General features: G+C 42.2%; 1 protein-coding gene across 5 annotated transcripts in view; it reads right to left on the minus strand.

Annotated features, from left to right (window-relative positions):
* Positions 1-20124, minus strand: part of TRAF3IP2 (TRAF3 interacting protein 2) — a 50429-nt gene extending 30305 nt beyond the window's left edge. The window contains exons 1-4 of one of the 5 annotated variants that reach the window (XM_043510841.1): positions 19898-20123; positions 19692-19776; positions 6718-6804; positions 5692-6480 (exon numbers count right to left, since the gene is read on the minus strand). In XM_043510841.1, coding sequence (XP_043366776.1) covers positions 5692-6480; positions 6718-6733 — 805 coding nt within the window. In that variant the 5' untranslated portion in view covers positions 6734-6804; positions 19692-19776; positions 19898-20123. Of the gene's footprint in view, positions 1-5691; positions 6481-6717; positions 6805-19691; positions 19777-19897 lie in introns of all 5 variants that reach the window. The other 4 variants (XM_043510843.1, XM_043510844.1, XM_038395853.2 and 1 more) reach the window with 4 other exon arrangements.
* Between the last annotated feature and the right edge of the window lie 5363 nt (positions 20125-25487).

Consider the following 25487-nt stretch of genomic DNA (forward strand, 5'->3'; position numbering starts at 1 on the left):
TCAGCAGAGAAGGGCACAGCAAAGCAGCACCCAGGCAGCTGATAGCAAAGGCAATGAATGCCAGGACACTGCACTACTGTGTGCCATTCCATAGTCTTTCCTCTTCAAGGGTCAAGTATAGCTGGGCATAGGGGACCACAGACGTAACTGGAGTGGGGAAACTGAACTGAGGCTGTACATTTGAAGAACTGTGTTGTTGCTGATAAACAGGCAGTAACTTCCAATGAGCTACAAGATTCAGAGTAGCAGCCGTGTTAGTCTGTATTCGCAAAAAGAAAAGGAGTACTTGTGGCACCTTAGAGACTAACAAATTTATTTGAGCATAAGCTTTCGTGAGCTACAGCTCACTTCATCGGATGCATTGTAAATTGTAAATGCATCCGATGAAGTGAGCTGTAGCTCACGAAAGCTTATGCTCAAATAAATTTGTTAGTCTCTAAGGTGCCACAAGTACTCCTTTTCTTTTTGAGCTACAAGAGGAACAGATGGGGAAAGAGACTTTCCCTTCAGCATCCCACGTCAGGTTCATTGCCAGGAATGGCTCCCTGGCCCAGTGGTGGCACTGGCAGCCACATGCCCTCACCCAACTCATCTCTAGACCTTCACACGTGTAATGGCTGTTTTGGTATATACAAAGTATAGTTTAGGTACAAGCAGAAATAGAAAGCAGTGGAAGCAACTTGCATCACGGGCCGGGAAAACCGAGTCCATTGCTTCGGTCTCTCTGTTTGTGGACTCCCTAAGATGGCACTGCATCAGTTCCCAGTCAGGAGGCAATTATCAGGACTGGAAAATTATTTTTTTACAAAATGAAAGCTTAAATTATGCAGAAGCAGATGGGACAGGAGTGAAGTGTTAGACATGTTGCCAACTCTTGCTATTTTATCATGAGTTTTGTGATATTTGGTGATTTTTAAAAAACGCTGATATCCTGGAGACATATTATAACATGACAATCTCAGTTTTCATTTAAAAAAATTAAGTTTCTAGCCATTGTGCTCACAGAGAAAATGTGACCCAAAAGACTCAATCATCAGAGGCAAATAAAAAGAACCCAATATTTACTGTATTTGAAAATCTTGTGATTTTTAATCCAAACTCATGATTTTGAAGTGTTTGGGGTGGGCAATACTATGCTAGTAGGTCATATTAGCTCAAACTGACAATTGGGCCCTTGTTTGAATCATATTTGGAGTTCTGTGGGGGATTTGTTTATAAATACGAGATTAAAATCCACAAGTAATTTGTGTGTTTATTAATAAAAGTACTTGATATTCTTTACATTAGTTCTCTTTTTATTTACATTTGTTTACTTTAGAACTTCATGCTATTTAGAGTCACTATTTCAGTGTCACAAAGCTAAATACTCTATTTTTTCAGCAACTAAATAATGAATGCTCTTATTGCCTCTCATTATGATAAACTGAAGGTAACTTCCTTCCATAGTAAAATGTTAACAGAAACAAAAAACATGGTTATAAACAATTGCCATTTATGGTACTGCCTATTCCAGATGTTAAAAAAGCCAAGGCCCGAAAAATCATGAGATGGGCTTTAAAACAATGACATTTTTAGACAATCTTTTTCTTTGCCTTCTGCGATTTGAGCCTTTAGAGTACAATAGAATCATGTTTTAAAGCTTTTCTTTCCAACCATGAGGGCTAGAGACTTAAAAAAATCAGTTATTGTAAGACTTCTGATAAAATTATGAGAGTTGGCAACATACTATTTATTTGTACCACTGTGGGCCCCCCCCCCCCCCCCCGCCGCCACCCTATTAGCTGTGTCACTGCTAGGTATGGTTTGAAAAGGCCCAGAGGGAATGCAAAATGAAAGTAAATATGTTTTGGGGGATGTTGCTTGTAGTTGGCTCTAGGGGGACAGGCACTGCTATGTGAGGGATTGGGTTGGCTTAAAGGATTTTAAGACAACACAGTCTCACCTCTTTCATTTGGATATTCCTGATGCTATAATAAATGGATGTTACTTACCTGTAACTGGAGGTTCTTTGAGGGGTGTGGTCCCTATCTGGATATTGCACATGTGGGACATGCATCCAGATTTTTTTGTTTGCAAGCAGTGTCCTTTGGCCTTTATGTGTGCCATTGCTCTCCTTGTGCTCTGAACTGAGGATATAAAAGATAGTGAGGGCTGATGCCTCTCCAGTTTCCTATTCTTACCTCAGTTAAAACAGTCTGCAGCAGAAAGGACAGAGGGCAGGTAGTGGAATATAGCTAGGGAGCACACATCTCAAAGAATCTCCAGTTACAGGCTAAGTAACCTCTATTTCTTCTTCAAGTGATTGTCCCTATATACATTCCACACGTGGGAGATTAACAAACAGTAGTCAGACTGCAGGTTGGTGCAAGAATGCAGAAGTGATAACTAAATGTAGTACTGCTGTTCCCACAGCTATATCCACAGTTGACGACTGGATCAGAGCATAATGTCTCATAAAGACATGAAGAGAGTTCCAAATAGCTGCTCTACATATCTCTAGGAGAGGTACATCTCTCAGTTATGAGGCTGAAGTAGCTTACTCTCGAGTGTCATGAACCTTCATCCCATCTGGAGGGGGAATATGAGCTAGTTGGTAACTGTGACTCAGTGCATCCCTTTATTCACACCCTGCATGCTATTGTAATAATCTTTGTATAAAATATGCCATGTGTGGTATCATTTGAAAACTAACAACTCACTGGTCAATAATATCATGGTGAAATGTGTGTAGCAATGTTATATGCGAACTTATGAACACAAGCTAAAATTATGACTGAGATGTGTTTATCAGACAAGTCTGGGGGGGGGTAAACCTGTTTTTCAGAGACAAAGGACAAGCTAATGCCTCTAGCCAGATGTCAACATAGCTGATTGGCAATCACTGGTCAAGTGGCCATTCTATGGCAGCGAAGCGGGGCAGGAACCGATCAATCTGCATTTTAGCAAGCAACACTGTGGAACTTCTTTCACCACAAGAATCCATGTCTCCATACTCTTGGCAGGAAGGAAATTTATCTAGGGGTAACCCTCAGGAAAATGCATTTCAAAGGGTGACTGGACTATAAAAGTTAGAGACAAAAACACCCCAGAAATTCTCTTTCTTTCTCTCCCTATCTCTCTTTCACCTAAAATGACAAAGGAACCAGCCTTTGGACTTTGGGAAGGGTTCTGATCTGAGAATTTGGTCAGCCCCATTGCGGGGAGTATGTGATAAGGATTTTACCTTGAACCAAATCTGGTTTATTACATTTTAGTTACTACAAAGTGTTTTATCTTTATTTCTCTTGTAACCATTTCTTGTAACCATTGTACTTGTACTCACTTAAAATCTCTCTCTTTGTAGTTAGATTTACTTATTTTATTCTTTAAACACAGCATTGGATTAGTTTTGACTAAACTGAATTGTTTAGGTAACTCCAATTAAAGTAGCAAACTGTTGTATATTGACCCCTTACAGGAGCAACAGAACTTTAATATCTGCACTGTCCAGTAGAGGGCTGGACAGTGCAAAACATATGTTTTGGGGAAATGTTGGGACTGGCTGTGTGTTGGGGTCATCCTGCAAGTAGTAACCAAGGCTCCTGGAAGCCAGAGAGTGGCTGGTGTGTTGTTGGTAGGGCACTGGGGTCAGAGCTTCTGGGCCAGGGCTGTAGCTGTACACAGACATCGAAGGCGTGATCTGCATACAGTTTGCCTGTTTGTGAGTGGCCCCCTTGGAAGCTACAACAGCAAAACATTGTGAGGCACCAAAGCTGCAAGGCAAGTGGTAACAACCCTTCACTGGTCTGGATTGCACCCTGGAATGCGACAGTATCAAAGGGTAATGCAACCAAAGATCCATAGGTACTACATCAGCTCTAGAAGTGGATGGGAGCACCAGGAACTCTTTATCCTGACACTCCACCATCAGAGCAGACATTGGAACTGTCGGATCTGTACCTTTGTGTACCTCCTTCTCTTATCAAAAAGATTTATTCAGGCCTAAGTCCTTAGCACCTACTTGCACTGGCTCTCCTGACTTTGTTGGGGTCGGAAAGAGATCTTTTCTCTTTGGGACAGTTTTAGATTAAGATCACTTATCCTTATGTCTGTGGGAGTGCCATTTGCTTTCCTCTGAGCCCTTTTCCTTAGGCTTACCAATCTTAGCCTCTTTCCTGAACTCATGCTCAGAGGGGTGCTGCCCTCTTGGTAAGACTGTTTGGGAGGCGTCGGGATGGCCCCTGGCTTGGATCTGATTGGCGCTTCATTGCCTTCTTTGTGAAAAATGCTTTTTGAGTCTCAGGTCCAGACCCCTCACACGTTCTGGGGGAAAAGAGCAGCACATGTATGGCAGAAATATGAGCCTCCCCCAGGCAGTAGAGGTAATGCTGATGTTTGTTGCTTGATGAAAAGGAATGAGAGCAGGAAACACACTCTTTGAACTCCAGGACCCAGGGCATAACCCCAGACTTCTCTGAGGGAGAAGTCCCGGGAGGAGGGGGGGAAGAAGAAGGGGAAGAAAGTGGGGAAAAACACTATCTAACTATACTATGTATATTATACTATAAGAACTACTACAACTATTAAAACTAACTATATAAGATATCTTACAGCAATAATACAGTAAAAAAGGAACTGAGGACACCAAAACTTCCAACTAAAGTCACACAGTGACGTTGGCTGCAAAAAATTCTGGACTTGTGTGCATGCGTATCCCATATGTGCAATACACATAGGGACCACCACTCAAAGAAGAAAAATTACTTGTCACAAACACAGTGGAATCACATATCCATGATTTCTGACATCAAGTGCATCATATAATGAATATATAAAGTAACAGTCCTTGGGCGAATAGCTTTGCTGAGAGGATTTCTTTGACATCAAAAGCAGTTTTACTGTTCTTTCATGAATGGACGATAGCAGGTGTTCAGGGCTAGATTACAGCCTGTGAACACAATACATTATATTGTTATTGTCTAGAAAATACATAATAGAATGCAGTAAGTGCAAAGCCTTATTGTGGGCTGTGATTGCCTAATAATCATTTGAAATTTAGAAAGCTGTCAGGAGGTGATTTATGCTGCACTGTGCATGTAACAGGGAGAACCACAGTTTCCAGCTTCTTGGTCCTGACCAAATCCATTCCAGCCATTTTCCGTTTGTCTTTTGGATATGATTGAAATATTGCTTTGATTTCTCTGTGGGGATCCTCCCCGGTTCACATTTTAAAACAAACTGTACCCATTCTGTTAGTGTACAGCTGCACACAATGTGTGTGTGTGGAGGAGATAGGGAGGGAGGGAAGAAGCAAGGGGATATTATGAATTTAGCTCTTCTTCTCCAGGAAATTAAGTGATGTAAGGAGGAGAGAAATGACCAGAACATAAAACAGCAGCAAGGAAGTTGGAACACAAAATGCATGACAGGGAAAGAATAGCTTCTCTGCAATAGCACCAACTGTGTTCTGATGAGTGAATTTTGAGGCCTAGAACTGATTTATTTGAATTGAAGGTTCTGCCTTAGCAAATTCACTGACATCATGCCAACATTTAGGAAGATAAAGGGGTTAGTAATATGTGTTAGAAAACAATAGGTGCATCCTGCGAAGGAAGTACAATAGGAATAACAACTTATTAAAATATAGTTTGGAGCTAAGAGGACAATACCATAGAAAAGCATATTAAATGCTGGTCAATTACATTAACTTACATGGATTTTGGTGGTGTGGATCAACTGGACAATGGTATCTGAGGTTCCAGTGAGCTTGTGGAGAAAAATTACTGTGTAGCATTTGTTGGTATACAGGATACTGCTGAGGTTCAATTCTGAGAAACTCTCTGGATATTAATGGTCCTGGAAGGTCCTGGGGGTTAAACACAGATGTAAGTGGTAACGGAGGTTCTAACTGCCTGATGCCCATGACATCCCAAAGCTGAGAATCATATCCAGTGTCTACAGTTGGCAGGTCGAATGGTGCTCTGTTGTTGGATGGCTGATGTGACTGTAAATTCTCTTGGCTTTTATCATCAAATGAATTCTGTGAAACATCAGAAAAACTTTTGTTTGATTTACTAGAGTCGTGTCCAGTATCAGGAGAATCAATTGAAAGCTGAGATCTCAATAGCTTATTTGTTTTCTCCATAGCTAAAAGATGAGACTGAGGTGGGAGCATCCCAGCCTCTGATTCAGTGGAAGCACAGGAAGGCACATCTTTTCCAGAATCCTGATATCTTACCCAAAGACTACTGTCATAATCCTCCCTTGCTATGTTGTGTGGTACAGGCTGATGATCGTTTGCAAGCTCTGAAGATTTACATAAATGTGACTGATCAGCCAAGGAATTTTGAGACATTTGAGTAGGATATGGTCCTAAAGGTACCAAATTCTCCATATTTTCAACAGAAGGTTTCAAAGCCTCTTCTAGTGAATGTTCTGGAAATGGGGACCAGAATGCAGATTCATCAACTTCAACTGGTATGCTTCGACTCATCACAGTGCCTGAAAAGGGAAGAACAAACAATATAAAACTATCAGCTCATGGTTAATTCCTGGAGTTACTATAAAGATAAACTTATATCTTCAATGTTATGATTCAAGACCACAGAGTGAAACTTTAAAGACAGAATATGACAGAGCAGTGATGTGTTTTTAAAGACAGATCAACAATAGGAATATCTCTGCTTGGTTGACTTTTGATGAAGAAACAAATGCATTGAGCAATAGCCTTTGACTAACCTGCAGTGGAGGCCATTTCGAGTTTTTGTGAAGACTGTGGAAATATGAATCAACTTTCTTAATTTGGTGCCAGGATTTTCCAACAAACTGGAAAACAAGAAAAATTATCCTTATTGAAACAATGCAGTTTTATACAGTTAAAAATCTAGAAATAATGACTATGTATCAGAGATTTACCAGGAGTACTGATTGAAGTTCTGAGAATCACATTTCAGAACACAGAGAAATTTAAGGGCACTTCTGGTACTTTGTGTTCATTCCTGCTAAGTCTGGAAGGACAGCCTGTCTCGTGTTATTTCCAGACAGAAAGTTTAGGTTATTCTGATATGGGGATTTGGTTCAGCCTGTTCCAGAGATGGGACCAACTGCAAGTTGTGGATCCAGACCTGATAATGAGCCCCACCTTGCTGCCCATCGTCTACACTCTCCTTCTCAGCCAAACTAAAGAACTTTGAGTCCTGAGCCAAACTTAATGACTAAAGCCAGTCTCCAATTGCTGGCTCTTATTTAAGCAGTTCATCCCTTTGGTTATTACATGGATACTGTTAACTCCGGTTACTGGGAGTCTACAGACATTTTGAAATGTTTGTTGTTCTTAAGGTTCCCTTTTTCTGATGATGTAATAACCTTGATTGAATGGTACAGGTCATATGGAATTTCAGATGCCCTGCCAGAATTCAATAGGGATCCAAATTGTAAAGTCATCAGCTTCTTTTTATGGTGTTACCAGTAAAACAGTTCCAGCCAAATTACTTTCTTAATGTTTTAATATAGCATTGTCATTACAGTAGCAGCCAGGCCCAAAGCATGCATCATTACTATACCAACTTTGGGGAGTTAGAACTATGTGCCCCACTGCACAACTACACAAAACATTGTTTCTATGCTCAATCTAAAGTTATCTGACAAGAGTACTGATTCTTGGATAGCATGACCACTCTCAATTGGCCTCTAATATTTCAGAGTGGGCCTCAAGAGGCTTTCTTTGAAATTATAATGTAAATAAGACGTCAAATGAAGCTATGTAAGCCAACACCTTATAAAAGGCTGCAACAGCCAACAACCTAATAGATAATAGGCTGTTATGGGCAAATTCTATATACAGTTCTGGCACCCTCAGGGCTTCCAACAGATAGGGTGAGGAAATATGCACCGCCTCCTTTACAGTTTTACTTCTGTCCTATTGGAAGAAGCCAGAAACCAAACTAGGACAATCAATAAAGATGAATGGGACAAGAACTCATAGCAAAGCAAATGGCAACATCCACCAACAAGAGAATTTGGCTTAAAAGCTTTAATAATCACAAGCATAGAGTATTAAAGAGCTTCCAATAAACCAAGAAGAAATTTACTTCAGTTACAATATTCAGTAACACGTACTTTAAAGAGAAAGCTGTACATAAAGAGTATGTTCCAATGAACAAAGAATTCAAAACAGTCAAGCAAGATCATTGAGAAATATGTTCTGTGTCTAACTGAGAAATGTCTCAACCATTCTGGTTTCAGTAGCTCTTTCTCCAAAAATGTGTACCTTTAATTTGAAAAAGTAAAAACATGCTCTTTATAGTTAATTCTTGGTCAAACTGGGGAAGAGCAATTGCCAATCCAGTTCATCTACTCTAAAATGTTCCCACAAGTCTTGTTCTTTTGCAGTAGCATAAAGGAAATAATACAATGTAAAAACTGAAGCAAATCCAATTTGACTTTCCTCAGAGGAAAATCATTGCGAAAGGGACGTGCATGTAGCAAGAGTTCTGGCAGATTTAAGCTCTTTTAACTTTCACATCTTCAAACCCAACCATGTCAGAGAGTATGTATAGCTTATTAAGGCTGTAGGAGCCACTGTGATAAAAATCACCAAAATCTTCACAAGGCATAGCCACAAGGAAGACCAAAAAATGGAGATTTTAGGACAGATCCTTGAGTGCTTTGTGGCCAGTGTGTAATACTACTGTATTACATAGGCCAAACCTTATTTGTACCCTCCCATGTTGATCAATTCTCTGTAACTGTGATCCTGAGGCAGAATAGAGCTGGTGACGTGGCACAAGAAAACCACCTCTGGCACAATGACATTTCAGGTTGTGGTTCTCTGAAAAGGAGATGTGGCCTGGCAAAATTATTCTCCACAACTCCTGGGCTGTACGTCTAGAGAAAGGGTTTCTCCAATGTGTAACTTCAGGTTTTTCTACACAGGGTAATTTACCACTATAGTTACATATATAGTTTATAATTAAACCAGTATAACTATGCTGGTAAATTTCCCAATGTAGACAAGCCCTTAGAGCAGTTATTGGGCAGCACAAACACACAGCACATGTAGCTGCTTTGTCAGATACCAGGACACAGGCCAGAAAACAAAGTACAGTGCTAACTAAATTCCTTTTTATTGCAGGCATCCATGCCTGAAATCCTGACAGTAAGCTCACCAACATCATACAATTTTTCCTGTGGTTTGTATCCCTTTTTCCTTAAGCCATAGACATATGATTGCTACTTTTAGCTGAGTCAATGTCCTGTGACAATAATAATGTGTGTGACTCTAAAGGGAAAACGGAGTTCTCATAGTTGGCACAGGATTAAGATGAGGACTTGCTTTACTCTGTTCTTTGCAATAATGATGAAGTGATAGTTGCTTGGAAAGGTTGGTTATATCAGTGGTTCTCAACCTTTCCAGACTACTGTGCCCCTTTCAGGAATCTGATTTGTCTTGCAGACCCCCAGGTTTCACCTCACTTAAAAATTACTTGCTTACAAAAATCTGACAAAAATACAAAAGTGTCACCACACTATTACTGAAAAATTGCTTACTTTATTTTTACCATATATTTATAAAATAAATCAATTGGACTATAAATATTGTGTGTACATTTCAGTATATAGTATATAGAGCAGTATAAACAAGTCATTGTCTGTATGAAATTTTAGTTTGTACTGACTTTACTAGTGCTTTTTATGTAGCCTGTTGTAAAACTAGACAAATAACTAGATGAGTTGATGCACCCCCTGGAAGACCTCCGCGTACCCCTAGGGGTACATATATTCCTGGTTGAGAACCACCTGCTTATATCACTGCCCCCATCATTCTTGTACTGCGATCAGATGACTCTTCTGGGAATATGAGTTAAGGCCAGGTTTAACAAAGGTATTCAGGCACCTAATGATGCAGATAGGTGCCTAGTGATATTTACAAAAGTGCCTAAGCAGGCTAGGTGCTAATTCCCATTGAAAGAAATCACTTGTATGCATATTTAGGCATCTAAATATCTTTGTAAATATGGCAACAAGGGTCCCCGGCCATGGCGTGCTTGCACATACTTGCTTTGTGACTGGGGAATGAGTTGGGATGTGTATGATTTGTGGGCAACTTTGGACCAACCCCCAAGTGAAGAATCGACCAGTGTAATGGCATACTTCACACATGGGTGAAAGCTGATTAAGGGGCCATAAGGGACATCTCTAGACTTCATTCACATTGCAAACTCTCCTCCCACCATTGAATAGCAACTGCTCTTTCATAAGATGTTTCCCTTGGTATCCATCTTGGATCGTAAAGATAATGGGCAAATTCATCTGTGGTGTAAACGGGCATAACTCCATTGGCTTCGTAAGTCATACTAACTTAGCACCATTATTATCTGCAATTATCAAACATCTGAACATGGCAAATTACAGAAACAAGTTCATCAGGGCTGAATCTGTCTGTTGTCTCTTTGATGGTCACTGAAGCGAGCATATCAAAACACCAGAAAAGCACTCCAGTTGGAAATTCCGTCTTCAACAGCCGTCAGCCTAACACCAAAACTGATAACATTGCCGGCCAAGTGAGGAAATTACCTGTTGAGAAGAATCAAGCATCTGATTCAAAGCCGACTGGCTTTGAATGATGCAACTGAGAGTCCTCTTGCTCCTAGATATATAGGTCATTTTCAGTGTGAGCATTCAAGCAGCAGGGGGTAATATAAAATCTCAAGGGACTATTTGAAACACCTTAGTAATTTACTAAATTACATCCAACGTAAATACCCCTTGCTGCATACTAAACAAGTTGCCTCTTGTCTTATCCCCTGTGGACATGACAACGGAAACGCTTTCTCCTTTCCTATTGGTGTGTCTGTTTTTAAACCACACTCATCACCATACTGTCTGTATGCCTAGAATTTTAATCCCTCAGGTCCTGTGGCTCTGCGTGTTGTATAGGGGTGCAGTTTTGGTTACCCCATGTCAGAGGGGGTGAATTAAACCCATTGTATGCAATGTTTGAGAAATTAAAACTTTAGATTAAAACCCCAAACCTTAGGAAGGGATGAGGATGCTGGAATCAGACCTATCCCAGCTTATTACATAGTTTTCTTTGTTTTTATCTTATAGTCCACAAGAATGACAGAAAAGAGATATGGCCTTTCCATAAACACGATATAGGTTCAAGAGATGAATAACCATGTAGTCAAATATCTGCTCTCAGAATGCCAAACCAACACAAAAGTCCACTGTAAAGTATATTTTTTAAAAAATCTTGATTGGTGAACAGGCTGCACAATTATCTATTGGTTAAAATGTTAATAATGGTTTCTTCTCCAAAATTAATGCTAATTATGCCTTATAGTAAACTTGAAACAAATAAGCAAAAATTGTTTCGGTCCAAGGCCTCACCTGCCTGCTATTAGATTTACATGATCTTTGAGACATTTCAGATACCCAGAAGATGTGAATGTTTCAAACAACAAACCAAACCAAAAACCAAAACCCACAGTGTGGCTATCACCCAAATGAGAACGAAAGCTTTTTACCTCCCTTGGAGGTTGCAGACAGAGTTTTTCCTCTTGTCTTCCTGTGAAACATAAGATAAAAATAAAGAAAACAGTTTTCTGGCTCTTCTGATCATTCTACTTAATAGTCTTAATAAACTGGCATTTCTTTAGCATAAAATCTCTGTCCAGTCCTCCCTTGCTTGCATGATCTTCCTTGAAAGGAGACCTGGCAAAGCTGCAGCTTGGTGAAGACTCCCATTGACGTGCAAGCTCACTTCGGCCAAACATACCAAGAGAGAAGCTGTTGCCTGACATGCTCACCCTTGGACTAATGGTACAGGCTGCACTAGTTTCACAATTCTCAAACAGAAAGAAAGAACTATGGGACCAAGTGATCCACCTTCTCTGGGCCATTTCTTGGGCACTGAGAATACAGATTTTCTTTAGGGCTTGGTTTACATGCCACTGGGTATCATTATTTCTAACTCTAAGGATAGTTTGCACTGGCACAGGTTATTTAGGGAGGTTGTAGAATCCCTATCATAGGAGACTTTTAAGAACAGGTTAGACAAACACCTATCAGGGAGGGTCTACGTATACTTGGTCCTGTCTTAGCGCAAGGGGCTGGACTAGATGACCTCTCGAGGTCCCTTCCAGCCCTACATTTTCTGTCATCCTCTCTCAGTGGTTTTGGTGGGAGAAAGCAGCTTTAAATTGCAGAAGCCCTGTGCAAGAGGCTACCCAAGGGATAAGTGAAAACACTGCATGCCAGGGAACCTATCTACCTTTGGGGTGATGCTGGCAGCAGGCTCAGTCCATATTTTGGTGGAAATTTCCAAAAGAAAACCCACACGTGGTTGGCAATGTTGATGATTCAGTAAGTAACATTCTTCCTCCCAAGTCTATACTGAAACAATGCTTCAGTATGATGTTAGTATTCCACTAGAGGTCCCAGCTTTTGGAAGAGATGTAAAACTGAGACCTTGATCCTGTTGTTATACAGGGCCTCATGCTGTAGAGTCTCATGCAATTTCTCTCGACATTTTTCTATTTAACATATGCTAAAAGTAGAGCACAAGACAGACAAATAACTTACTTGGGCCCCTGTTGTCAAGAACTGGGATAAAGGAGTCCTTCAGCATATCAAAACGCCCTCAGCAAACCATGATCTGATTCCTCTTCTAGCACTGAGACAACTGGAGAATATAGTTTATGGCCCAATCCCATCCTCAAATATATAGATCTATTTTAGGTTGTATTTTCTTATTGCCAGAAAGCTCCAAGAATTTAGTATTCCCCCATGACTTAGGGTACCCATATGTCCCGTTTTGGCTGGGATAGTCCTCCTTTTTAAGCTCTGTATCGGATGTCACGACTTTTTTTGGCAAAACTGGGCATTTGTCCCATTTGCTCTTGCTTGAGGGGGCTATGGAGGAATGTTCAGGCAAAAGCAAATGGGACAAATGTCCAGTTTTGCCAAAAAAGTCATGACGTCCAGGATATTGGCTTGGGCAAGAGGCGACAGCAGGCGGCTTGAGCCACACCCACACAGCAGGGCTTGGGCCAGCCTGTGAGCACTGACCATCTCTTACTGGGTGTCCCATTTTCAGTTTAGGAAACTATGGTCACTCTACCATGGCTATACAGGAGATTACTGACAACCAGCTTGAATTCTTGTGTGGACTCCTGCAAATCATAAAGTGAGGCCTTTAGTAAATGGAATTAACATTCTAGTAGCAAATTTAGTAAAAATAAATGGAAAAAATCCCATTAACAGCCCTTGTCTCCTCTTGTTCCTTCCTCTCCCCATATTCAAAGTTTTGTAACATGGATTAATTTAGTAAATAGCCTTGGAGAGTTGGTCTTAAGTGAGCTGATAGACAGTGGCTTAAGCTCTTGTGACCAAACTTTTCCAAGCTTCCTTGCAACAGTTCCCAGACTGAGAGAAGTTCTTCCATTTCTCCTGCCAGATAAATTGAAAGCTCTGGAGCCAAGGGAGAGCTGACTGTGCTGTTGAAACAGTCCTGGACAGCAATGTTCACAATACGACCACATCATATGCTTGTTCTGGACAGTTTGCTTTGGATGTCTCTGGTGCGGGTTGCAGGGGAGAAAGTAAGTGGAAAGAAAGGTAGGGATCAGACACTCACTTTTCCAGGTCAGTAGAGCTAGGCCTGAGGTGCAGAGTTCAATAGCAGGGCTAAACTCCCTTAACATTCAAGAGTTTGTAGCTGGAGGTTAGCTTCAGGCCCATCTTTACAGTGTAGGGATTTCATAATCAACCTCAAAGCATTCCATCTATTTCCCAATTTGAAGGTCAAGATTCACATCCCCACAGAATACCTCCAACTGCCTGGTTTTGATTAGACAACTTCTGACAAGGGAGAGGAAGGAACCTGCAACAAATGAAGGTGGTTGTTCTCTCATTCTTTTTCAGGGACCTTTGAGAGTTGAAGAGCAAAACTAAGTGAAGTCAGGCCCAAACCTTTTCAGCAGAGTGCAGTGCTGCAAACAGGGGAGCCATTTGGACCTATGACCCAAATGATCAGGGTCAAAGAAAATCTAAACTGAACAGTTTGTTTTTGGCTGCACTAACCATGTTTAGCTGCACTCATTGCCCATACCTGTTGTCACCAATGGGTACGTTCCATAATGAAGACAGGACCATTGGGCCATGTTTAAAAGGTAGATTTATATACTATTTGAGGGAGGGACTGATTCTTTTGTACGTCTTCTGGGAAGCACCCAGCATACTTTGGATGGTATAAAATAATAAATAATATGGTAGAACCTCGGAGTTACAAACACCTTGGGAATGGAGGTTGTTCGTAACTCTGAAATGTTCGTAACTCTGAACAAAATATTTTGTTGTTCTTTCAAAAGTTTAAAACTGAACATTGACTTAATACAGCTTTGAAACTTTACTACGCAAAAGAAAAATGCTGCTTTTAACTATCTTAATTTAAATGAAACAAGCACAGAAACAGTTTCCTTACCTTGTCAAATCCTTTTTTAACCTCTCCCCTTTTGTTAGTAGTTTACATTTAACACAGTAATGTGCTGTATTTGCCTTTTTTTTTGGATCTCTGCTGCTGCCTGATTGCATACTTCCAGTTCAAAATGAGGCGTGTGGTTTACCCGTCAGTTCGTAACTCTGAGGTTCTACTTTCTTTTTCTTTTTCTACTTTCTTTTTCTTTTTCAGTGCTGACATGTTATCAGTTTTTTGCTATTCTTACATATTCTCTGCAACCAACACAAGGATTGTATACGGAAGGAAAACTGTAGCACATGTGTCTAACTCGAATGGGTAGGCCTTACCTACAGTATAAAATACCATACTCATTTTCCAGCACTAGGGTAACTACACTGGTGCTAACAATGGTGCAAGTGTCTTTCCCCTTATCTGGCCAGGGGAAGGGGTAGTTCAACCAGGAGGGGTGATGGGAAATGTAAGCCCTGCTTGGCTAGGAGAAATGGGATGTACAGTGGGGAGGGGGCTAACAGGAGTTGTAGTCCCCTGCTTTACAGATCCATCATAGCACTTTCTGAAAATCAGATTCCTTTAAGCTGTCTCCCATTGGGTACCCAAAAAATCACTGGGCACTTTTGAAAATCTTGACCCAGAACTATAATCCATAGTAGCAGATTCCTGGATGCCCAGCCTACTGCATGGGCTAAAAAAAAAGGAGTTTGTATTCCTACTGGAGCTTAATCAAGTCGGAGCTTCAGCATTAGATAAAAATTATTGCAGTGCAATATTTACAGTGTATGTCGAAATTGTGCCAGCATTCAGCAATAGCTAATCTCATCTCAGATACCAAGATTATAATATAAGGAAACAGAATCAATACATCTTCACAGGAAGAATGACTCCCTTAATAAAGGTATGCCTTTGGAAAGTAAGGTTTTCAGGGCAGAGACTCTGCTATGTGCTTGGCACATTTTCCTCATACGTTTAGTACAGAGGTGGGCAAACTAAGGCCCGCGGTTGAATTCCATGATTTCAACAATTTCCATCCCACCATCAACCTCAGCCTGGACCAGTCCACACAAGAGATCCACTTCCTGGACGCTACGGTGCTAATAAGCGATGGTCACATAAACACCACCCTATATCGGAAACCTACTGACCGCTATTCCTACCTACATGCCTCTAGCTTTCATCCAGATCATACCACTCGATCCATTGTCTACAGCCAAGCGCTACGATATAACCGCATTTGCTCCAACCCCTCAGACAGAGACAAACACCTACAAGATCTCTATCATGCATTCCTACAACTACAATACCCACCTGCTGAAGTGAAGAAACAGATTGACAGAGCCAGAAGAGTACCCAGAAGTCACCTACTACAGGACAGGCCCAACAAAGAAAACAACAGAACGCCACTAGCCATCACCTTCAGCCCCCAACTAAAACCTCTCCAACGCATCATCAAGAATCTACAACCTATCCTGAAGGACGAGCCATCGCTCTCTCAGATCTTGGGAGATAGACCAGTCCTTGCTTACAGACAGCCCCCCAATCTGAAGCAAATACTCACCAGCAACCACACACCACACAACAGAACCACTAACCCAGGAACCTATCCTTGCAACAAAGCCCGTTGCCAACTCTGTCCACATATCTATTCAGGGGATACCATCATAGGGCCTAATCACATCAGCCACACTATCAGAGGCTCGTTCACCTGCGCATCTACCAATGTGATATATGCCATCATGTGCCAGCAATGCCCCTCTGCCATGTACATTGGCCAAACTGGACAGTCTCTACGTAAAAGAATGAATGGACACAAATCAGACGTCAAGAATTATAACATTCAAAAACCAGTTGGAGAACACTTCAATCTCTCTGGTCACTCGATCACAGACCTAAGAGTGGCTATACTTCAACAAAAAAGCTTCAAAAACAGACTCCAACGAGAGACTGCTGAATTGGAATTAATTTGCAAACTGGATACAATTAACTTAGGCTTGAATAGAGACTGGGAATGGATGAGTCATTACACAAAGTAAAACTATTTCCCCATGGTATTTCTCCCCCCCACCCCACCCCCCACTGTTCCCCTGATATTCTTGTTAACTGCTGGAATTAGCCTACCTGCTTGTCACCATGGAAGGTTTTCCTCCTTTCCCCCCCCTGCTGTGGGTGATGGCTTATCTTAAGTGATCACTCTCCTTACAGTGTGTATGATAAACCCATTGTTTCATGTTCTCTGTGTGTGTGTATATAAATCTCTCCTCTGTTTTTTCCACCAAATGCATCCGATGAAGTGAGCTGTAGCTCACGAAAGCTTATGCTCTAATAAATTTGTTAGTCTCTAAGGTGCCACAAGTACTCCTTTTCTTTTTGCGAATACAGACTAACACGGCTGCTACTCTGAAATCGGAAAACACCAAGGCATTCTGGCTTAGAGTCAGAATACCTCCTGGAGCTTTCCATTGAACAGGGGGCATGCACACACCACTACCCCACAATGCTGGCTGGTGAACAGGGGGACCAACACAGCCACAAATCTCCACTCCTCCCTGCCCCTTAAGGCTGGCATGCATCTCCGTGGGGAATAGCTAGGGTGTTGTCCATGTGCTTTCTTGAGCATAAGGCTTGGAATTCTGCCTGGCTCTGATGCTCCACTGAAGAGGTAGTAACACATTGCTTTAGAGCTAGAGGAAGACAAAGATACCAAGTCAAAATTTTCAAACCATGGCACTATTATAATGTTGTGTGACTTCAAAGGATCTTGATGAATTTTCTTCAAACTTTGCAGAAACAGTCTCCTTTTGCTACAGAGTAAACATGGCAATTTCTAGGCCAAATCCATTTTCCAACTCAAAGTTCTGAGGATGCCAAAATAGGGCTCGATAGTAGAAGTTGGTTTCAAACTGAACTATGGAAATACTGCCACATCTCCTTAATACTATGGGTGCTGGAAAGACAGCAACGCTGTGCGCTGGGTCAACATGAGGCCGACTGTTAGACATTGACATCAGCACAGCTCTAGGCAGACATTCCCCCAGGGATCTAGTCTCAGGCTTCCCCCTCAACATGTTTCCTGATGAGGAATGAACACCCACTCTGGGTACCTGCAGAAGGAGCCACCAGCCCTGGGTGAACACTTACACATAAGCTCCAGCACTTTCTTCCAAGGCATGCAGCCTGCCATCCAAAGCAATCACAAAAGAGTTGCTATGGGTACCACTTGGCTCCCGAAGGCACACAGAGCCTAAAGGACTGGAGCTTCCAATGCACTGAGCATAGTAGTATATTGAAGGGCACTCTGGCTGCCATAAGTCAACATCAGAACCCCTGCCCCTCAGTTCAACCGTGATATAGACTTTAGCCTGATCACAGCTGCTCCTTTGAGCTCACCAGTGCTGTGTGAAGAGCGGAGGCACATAGGAAACTAACAGGGGAGCAGTGCCTTGGGAACTAAGAGAGTGAGAGCCCTTCGTGCCAGGCTGCTTGTGCTGGTGCCTGAGTCACTCAGATAAGATAATGCCATAGAAGACCCTGGGTAGATAAAATCTCCTCTGGTTCAAATCCTGCTAGCTCAGACTCTCACACTGGAGTGGTGTTGTGACCCTGTGCACCAGGTCACAAATTTGGCCCAGTTGCTCCTCTGTTATGCCCCCAGGCAAGGGGCTCTGCTGTTACACCACCCAGCTCTGGTCAGGGGACAGGGGGTGGGAGTCTGGGCCCCCTGGGCTCCCCATGCCGAGTTCAAGTTCTCAAAAATGGGGAGGGCACAGCCCCCTCTGTTTCAAAAGTGTGTGTGTGGGGATGAACTTCCCCCCTCATCTCTGGCAACCAGCCCTAACACAATAATCAAAGTGCCCTCAATCACTCTTTGTATCCAATCCCCACAGTAGAGTAAACTGAAAAACAAGATATTCCCTCCACAGGACCCTCAGCAGTGCTTGAATTGGCTAAGGCATGATTGTGACCTTACGCCATTGGGCTGTCATGCTGTTTAGGATGTGATGACTAAGTGTGCCCAGTTCAGCCTTATCCAGCTGAAATTCCTTTTCTTTGATTCCAGACAACAATCATCAATAGTAGTTTGCAAAAACTAAACAAATTCCCAAAGCCAATAAGTGGCGTGGATAATGCGAAATGTACTCGAGGCCGCATGCTAAACAGGGCTTTGGAGAAATACAAGACAATGAGAGGAAGAACAGAGGTCTTACCAACCTTTTCCCCCTCCTCCATTGACATTTTTTGAGCCTATGGAGCTAGGAACCATTTTGTTATTTCCTTGCAGATGGCACCAAAGAGTTGGTACAGTCTCTACCTAAGGTCTTGTTATTGCTAAGAAGGGTTTGCTGGTTTAGCTAGACCAGCAAACCTGCCTAGTATAGATGAAGCTTATAACTGTCAGTATAGCTCACAAACAGCAAAATAGACTACACCAAAATAGACTACAAAGCATAGTTTTGCTGGCATAATTGGGTCTTACACTAGTGCATATACCAGCATAACTATGTTGGGAAAACATCAGCTTCCTGACATAATTATGCTGGTATAAATTTTAAATGTAGGTCAGGCCTTAGTTCTTAGAGGATACCTTAATTTTGCAATACCATGTAATTCCAAGCAATTTGTTGCAGCTGTAAGGCACCGTATATGGGGGGCATATTTACTGTTCTCACTAGCCAGCAAATGTTAGTGAGAGTTGCCAAACTGAGTATTCTGAAAGGGATGTTAACTTATCAGTTGTACAGCTGATTTTTAAAAATTAATATCAGATCACTTGCAATCTGTTCTGATATTAACATCAGGTTGGAAGTGTTTTATCTTGGTCTATATGAAAAACAGTAAAGAAATAGGATTAATGATGTGCCCTTTTAGGCAATTCCTAGATTACTGGGAAACAACCCCTCATTATGGCCAAGTAGGCAGCAAGGCATGGACCTGCATGGCAGGCAGTGCAAAATCACGCTGTCCCAGTGGTGCCACAATTCCTCCAGAAGCTCCTGGGGAGCACCGCTGTGCCACCATGCAGAAGAATTCAGGATCACTGGCTGACCCCTGTGTGGGGGGCACAGAGGGGTACAGGTGAAAACTTCGTGTAAATTACTTTCCAGTGGAACACCTGTGCAACAGCCAGCCAGGATCAGGCCCGTCGCTGGCATTTTTCAGACGTCTATACAAATGCTTAGGATGTAAGGACGACATAGAAACATGGCGTATGTCATCCATTTCCCGAGTGTTTACTCACAGACAGTCCTGATCCAAATCTGTAAAGCGAAGCAGCTGAAGCACTGTGAGCTGTTTGCCAAACTAACTGTTTGCTAAACTGTTTGCTAAAATGGGCAAAATAAAAAGGAGGTTAGAGCTCAGAAAGAAGAGAAAGAAAAACAAGAGTGGGTCAGTGGTTAGTAACAAACAGTGACAGGGAATGGCAGTATCTTTAAGAGCTCTTACCTTGGGGCTAGCAGGGACACAGGCTGGACTGACCAAGGGTAGAGAGCAACTGTTGGGCTTTCTCCTGCACACTCTTTTCCTGTGGATCTTTGTTTTTTTTTTCTTCCTTTATGCTCCCCTTTCTCTTTCTCTTTCTCTCAGGTAAGTTGCAGAACAGGCTCTGCAGCAGGAAGTAGAACTTGTATGCAAATCACAAATCAGAAGTGGAAAGCGTCAGTCTGAAAATCTCTGAGGGGGAGTGAATCAGTAACAGAGGAAAACTACTTTGAAGTTAAAAAGTCCCTTGAAATGTTTCTGTCCTTACAAGTCAGGCTGCTGTTTAACCGGTACAGATAAGTAACTGCAGGGGAAACCCAATAGGATTTTCAAACATAATATTCCTGAATGGAAGAAGTGTCTGATTTTTTAAAAAATACTAGAATGTATATTGCCAGTGCCAACTGCTCAAGAATCGTGAGTTGGACCACCAAAAATCATGAGATTGTCTTACAAATCATGTGATTTAAAAACGGGTTATTTTTATTTGTGTTCTGGTTCTTGAGTCTTGAAGGTTGCACTCAAGTAATATTTTCAAACTCTTCTTCATAACCATGTTTAGGAACATTTGTTGTAAGAAATTAAAGTTGAGATTCTCATGTAGTCACAGAACTCCAGCAGCTGGGACTTTAAAATATCAAACATGGCAAGAGTTGGCAACAATGCATAGATATTAGAAGCGCTTCTGGTATCATCCAGCTTGTCTTCTTGCCAGTCAGGATTTTCTCCACAGTATATTCTCTAGTGCTTTCTCCAATCTAGCTTACATGTCCCAAGGAAACTGCCTTCCACTACTTCCTAGTCCAATAGATCTCACTGTCAGGCCTGTTAGCCTACATTTTCCTTGCTTAGTTTCACCCATTCCTCCTACTTATACTCCTAGGTGCCACTCATTTCTCCTCTTTGGTGTTTTCACCTTTCCAGTATTTGTAGGCAGCCATCAGGTTCCCCCTGAACTCTAGCTTAGTCAAGCTATACATATTTAGTTATCTAAAATCATCCCTTAGAAGTCAGTTCCTCCTGCTGCTTGCTTGTTTTTATTGCTATCTTCTGAACTCCCGCCCATTGATCACTATCTTGGTAAAGAGGCACCCACAACTGAATGCAATATTTTGGATGTGGCCATAGCAAAAAGCAGGGAGGTAACAGAACCTCTGTTTCCCTCCTCTCCTCTCACTCCCCTCCCCCATGATGCTTTTGCATATTTCCTCATCATACACTTTGTTAAGAGGATGTGAAGTTTCCAAGCACATGGCAGTTCTTTGAATGAACATTACCTGCCACCTCTTCATAATACAATCCCGAAGTCAGGCAAGTCTTTTCTGTAGCCAAGCCACATTGCAAACTGATGCCTAATTTACTGGCCAGTGGTCTTGTTCAGCATTACTGCTTCTAACCTTATTTTGAAAAATACTATGGTATTCTACAGTAATAGGTGAAAACACTATGTCTTGTATTTACCAACACTGCATTATTTTGGGCTGTTGCTGTAGATTACTCTGGTACATTTCCTGGAGAAGCCCATGTTTCAACCATCATTTGCTAGACTGGATGGACTTTTTCTGGAGCCCATTATTTCTGTACCTTGATTGGCAGGAAAGATTCCTGTTGAGCATCTTGTAATACTCCCTGTCACCCCCCTCTGCCCCCCTTCCACTAAAGGGCTGAGCTTGCTGCCTCCCTTAGCTGCCCATATCAGCCTTACAAGTGAAAGACTAGTGTCCATAACTGAACCCATATTTTCCCTCTGGGGCATTGCAAAGCAGTAATACTAGGCCACTGAAACAAAGCCAAAATGGCTGCTTGCTAATAGTTTCTTCCCTTCTCAGATTAGCATCAGGTCTATGGCTGTTCATACCCATGGCAAACTGGAAAACACATGCCCTTCACTTCCCACAATCCGTAAACATTTTGCTGCTCCAGGCAACCACCTGTTCTGCTCATATAATAGAGCCAGCCTTGGATGTGACAAACATTCCTACCAATTAATGTGGCATTAGTTGTGGTGCCATTAGCATGGCCTTTTAATCAGTTTAAGTTTAAAGCCATCTGTCTGTAACTAAGACGTGGTGTTTTGCTGCATGCCTATTTTTCACAGTGAAAGCCCATCCTCTGAGAGCTAAAAGAAAAGGAGTACTTGTGGCACCTTAGAGACTAACAAATTTATTAGAGCATAAGATTTCGTGAGCTACAGCTCACTTCATCATCAATCTCTCTGGTCTGTGAGTCTGGGCATTTTACAGCACTGTTTTATAATAAGACTGGGTTTGATCCGAGAACCTTCACAAATCCATATTTTACAAAGTGCAGCTACAGCAAGGTAATTCTTGGTTGCAGCTGGCTTGCTGGAATAGCTGCAGCATGCACGCTAAGCACAAACACCTGGTAGATGTAGGATCTGGAGTTTCTGGCTGGGCATATCAGTGATGGTGACTCATTCAGGGCAGTTCAGGCAAATACCATATTTACTGATATATAAAGCTAAGCCATTTATGCCACAATTTCCAGGCAAAACTTTTGGCTTATACACTAGTCAAGCAGGGAAAGAGGGGAGCCAGAAGTTCTGCCAAGGGGTCCCCTAAGTTACTTCCTATTTAAGGAAGACTCTTCCATAATGTCTTAGGTGGGGAGCATAGGGACAGTGGGAGAAGGATCAGTTTACATGCAGGACATTTGTTTGTTATTGTCTGCAGTGAAGAGAAGGGCATTGGCTTTCTGGGAGTTGGTTTATGAGTGAATATATACGGTAGAGCCTTGCATGTTCATCATCATTGTCTAACTGGGGCAATGAACTGTGAAGGAGACCAAAGAATGTTTATCAATCATTCATGCAGCACATTAACCAGTGCTCTGACTCAAGGGCAAGAACGTCAAAGTTATGCCTTTGTGGACAAAAATGGCACTGGGTGGGTCCAGACTATCCATGCTGACCCCTCCCAATCCCAACATCTAGACAGAGTGAACAGGGATTTTCAACAGGTGATATCTAATGTTATTAGCATATCTATAGTATATTAGTTATATACCAGGGCTCCCCAACCCGAACAGGCATTCAAAGCTGAAAGGGTTCTGAAGTCTGTAACTGTTTTTTCCAAACCTGGTATTTGTAGTTGTCAGATGACAGCCAGCTGCTGAAACGTACAAGGGAGAGTTCTCACTATGAGCTGACAGCTGCCTGCTGGCTACCCACAGCCTTTCTGACCCTGCGTGTAGGGAAATGAAAATAACTCAGTTTCTGGTGGCCAATTCATGGTTTCACTTCTGTTTCTATGGAAATGGGCACGGATTGGCAGAAGAAAAGGTACATAAAGTGTGTGTATGTGTGCACGCATGCACGCCTGCATAAATACATACACAACACATACATATAAATGTTTTTAAAAACCATTTTTGAAGGAAATACACTTAGGTAGTGAAGTTATATTGGATCCCTGCACTTCTCAGGTTACGAAGGGAATTGGACCATTGAAAACAGCATTTTGGCTTCTATATAATTTAAGACTCTATCTTGTAAACACTTATTTACTGGGCACAATGCATAAACCATTGAAGACAGTGGGATTACTCAAGGTAGTACATACTTTACCTGGTAGTCCATATTTGTAGGATTGGGCCTAAGGTCATAGATACGTTTATTGTGCACAGTCTTTCTAGGCTCTTGAATAGTAAAAAACCTATTTAAACTAGAAATATAATGGGTAAAGAAATTTGTGCTTTAGTGCTAATTTTCATTTGTGGTTCACTGAGCCCTAATAGTATTTGAACTTGATGGGACTGAATAAGCAGGACTCTTATGTAATAATAAAAATAAAATAAATAATAATAAAAACCTAACCAAAAATTGTTCCATCCAAGGGTCTCAGGGAACATCACAAGAATTAGTAAAAAAAAAAAGACTCAAACCTCCCTGCATGGTAGGAAAGTACAATTATCTCCATTTCACAGATGGGGTAACTGATGCCGAGAGGATGGAATAACTGCTTTTGTGCAGCTCCCCAGCAGAATATCCCCAACACAAGAGGCCCTCTCTGCTAGAAATGGAGAGATGGCACCATTGGCTCAATCCTGGCAGGATCATCTAGGGCAGGGAGTCTGTTGGGGGGGAGGAGGGAAGGTGGATGTGTGGCTCTGCCTGACTGTATGGAATGTGAGGTTATGCCAGTGGTTAGACCATCCTTAAGGCTGCACTAACCTGCTCCGGGGTCAGGTTGGCCCCCCCCCAACCTCAGCATAGAGGAGGCACCAAGCCTCCCCTCTTGGTCCCTGCACTGGTGGCAGGATCACTCCAGCCACAAGAAGATAAGTGACGTGTCCAAGGTCACACACTATGTCTGTGGTAGAACTGGGAATAGATCCCCAAACTCCTGAGTCTTCATGTTCTTTAATCACAAGACCATCCTTCCTCTTACAAAATAATAGAAAGGAAAGATTCCCACCTGTCTCAGTCAAATTACAGGGCTGCTCACAGGGGGCTAATTAGAACTCACTAGGGAAGAGACTGGAGTCTGAGATCTGCTGGTGTCTTCCCCAGGTGATTTATTTCAGGGGACCAGTGGGCTGAGTTTGCCTGACTGACACCAATCCAGGCTTCTTTAGCAAAATACTTTTCAGCAGTGACAATCACAGGACGCACCAGAAGGGAGGCTCTTGTCTAAGCTAAGTGGATTCCAGCTACTCCCCCTGCCTGCCCACTTCCCCACCAGCATGCTGCTGGCCTTCTGCCTGAGAGCAGAATGCAGCAGCTGACCGGTCTGTTTGCAGCGTGCACCTCCACTATGGAAACAGCAAGGGAACTCTGGGCCATGGGGGAGCCAAAACTGGGTCCTCAACACATGGAGTGAACAGTTTATACCCTTTAGTTAGCGCCACTACATTATGGCAAAAGGAGATAGTCACAATCATGGCCACACACGCAACAAAAAACATCATTTGATTTTTGGTGCTGCAGCTGATTAGGCTAGTTGAAACGAGGAGGGAAGGGGCAGACACCTGAATTAGTATCTGACAGAGTTTTTAAAGTGCTGAAAAAATTAGATATATTGAACAGAAACCTTCAAAAATCAGCTCCTGATCTCACTCCACTCATGTGTTAGTATGCCATGGCCCCAGGCTTGAATGGGAAGAACTGCATCTATACTCTCGCCGATGGCATTTATTTGTGTAAAATACATGTGTGTCTAGAATGTCTCACCTGAGCAGCAGCAGCAGCAGGAATTCTGATACCGGTTGTGGAAGTTCTTTATATTTGCACTGTGTACATATTAGAGTCAGATGAACACCTCCAATTTTACCCCACAAAGGGATGAAAGGAGCAGAAAATAGCCGAAAGTCTGTCAGAAGACGAGGAGGTGAACCTAATCAGCACAGCAGTATCCCTCCCCTTATCTTAGAGTTTGATATAGGGCTTCTGACTGTGGTAGCTACACATTGGACCCTCTTCGCTGATGGATGGTTTGGTGCTCTGCAGAGGGTATGGCTGGCAGGGAAGTGGCAGAGCCATGGATAGCTCACTTTTCACAGCATCAGTAAACCCATGGTGAAATAAGCCAGGAAT

This window comes from Dermochelys coriacea, chromosome 3, assembly GCF_009764565.3.
Source record: "Dermochelys coriacea isolate rDerCor1 chromosome 3, rDerCor1.pri.v4, whole genome shotgun sequence".
NCBI classification, from domain to species: Eukaryota; Metazoa; Chordata; order Testudines; family Dermochelyidae; genus Dermochelys; species Dermochelys coriacea.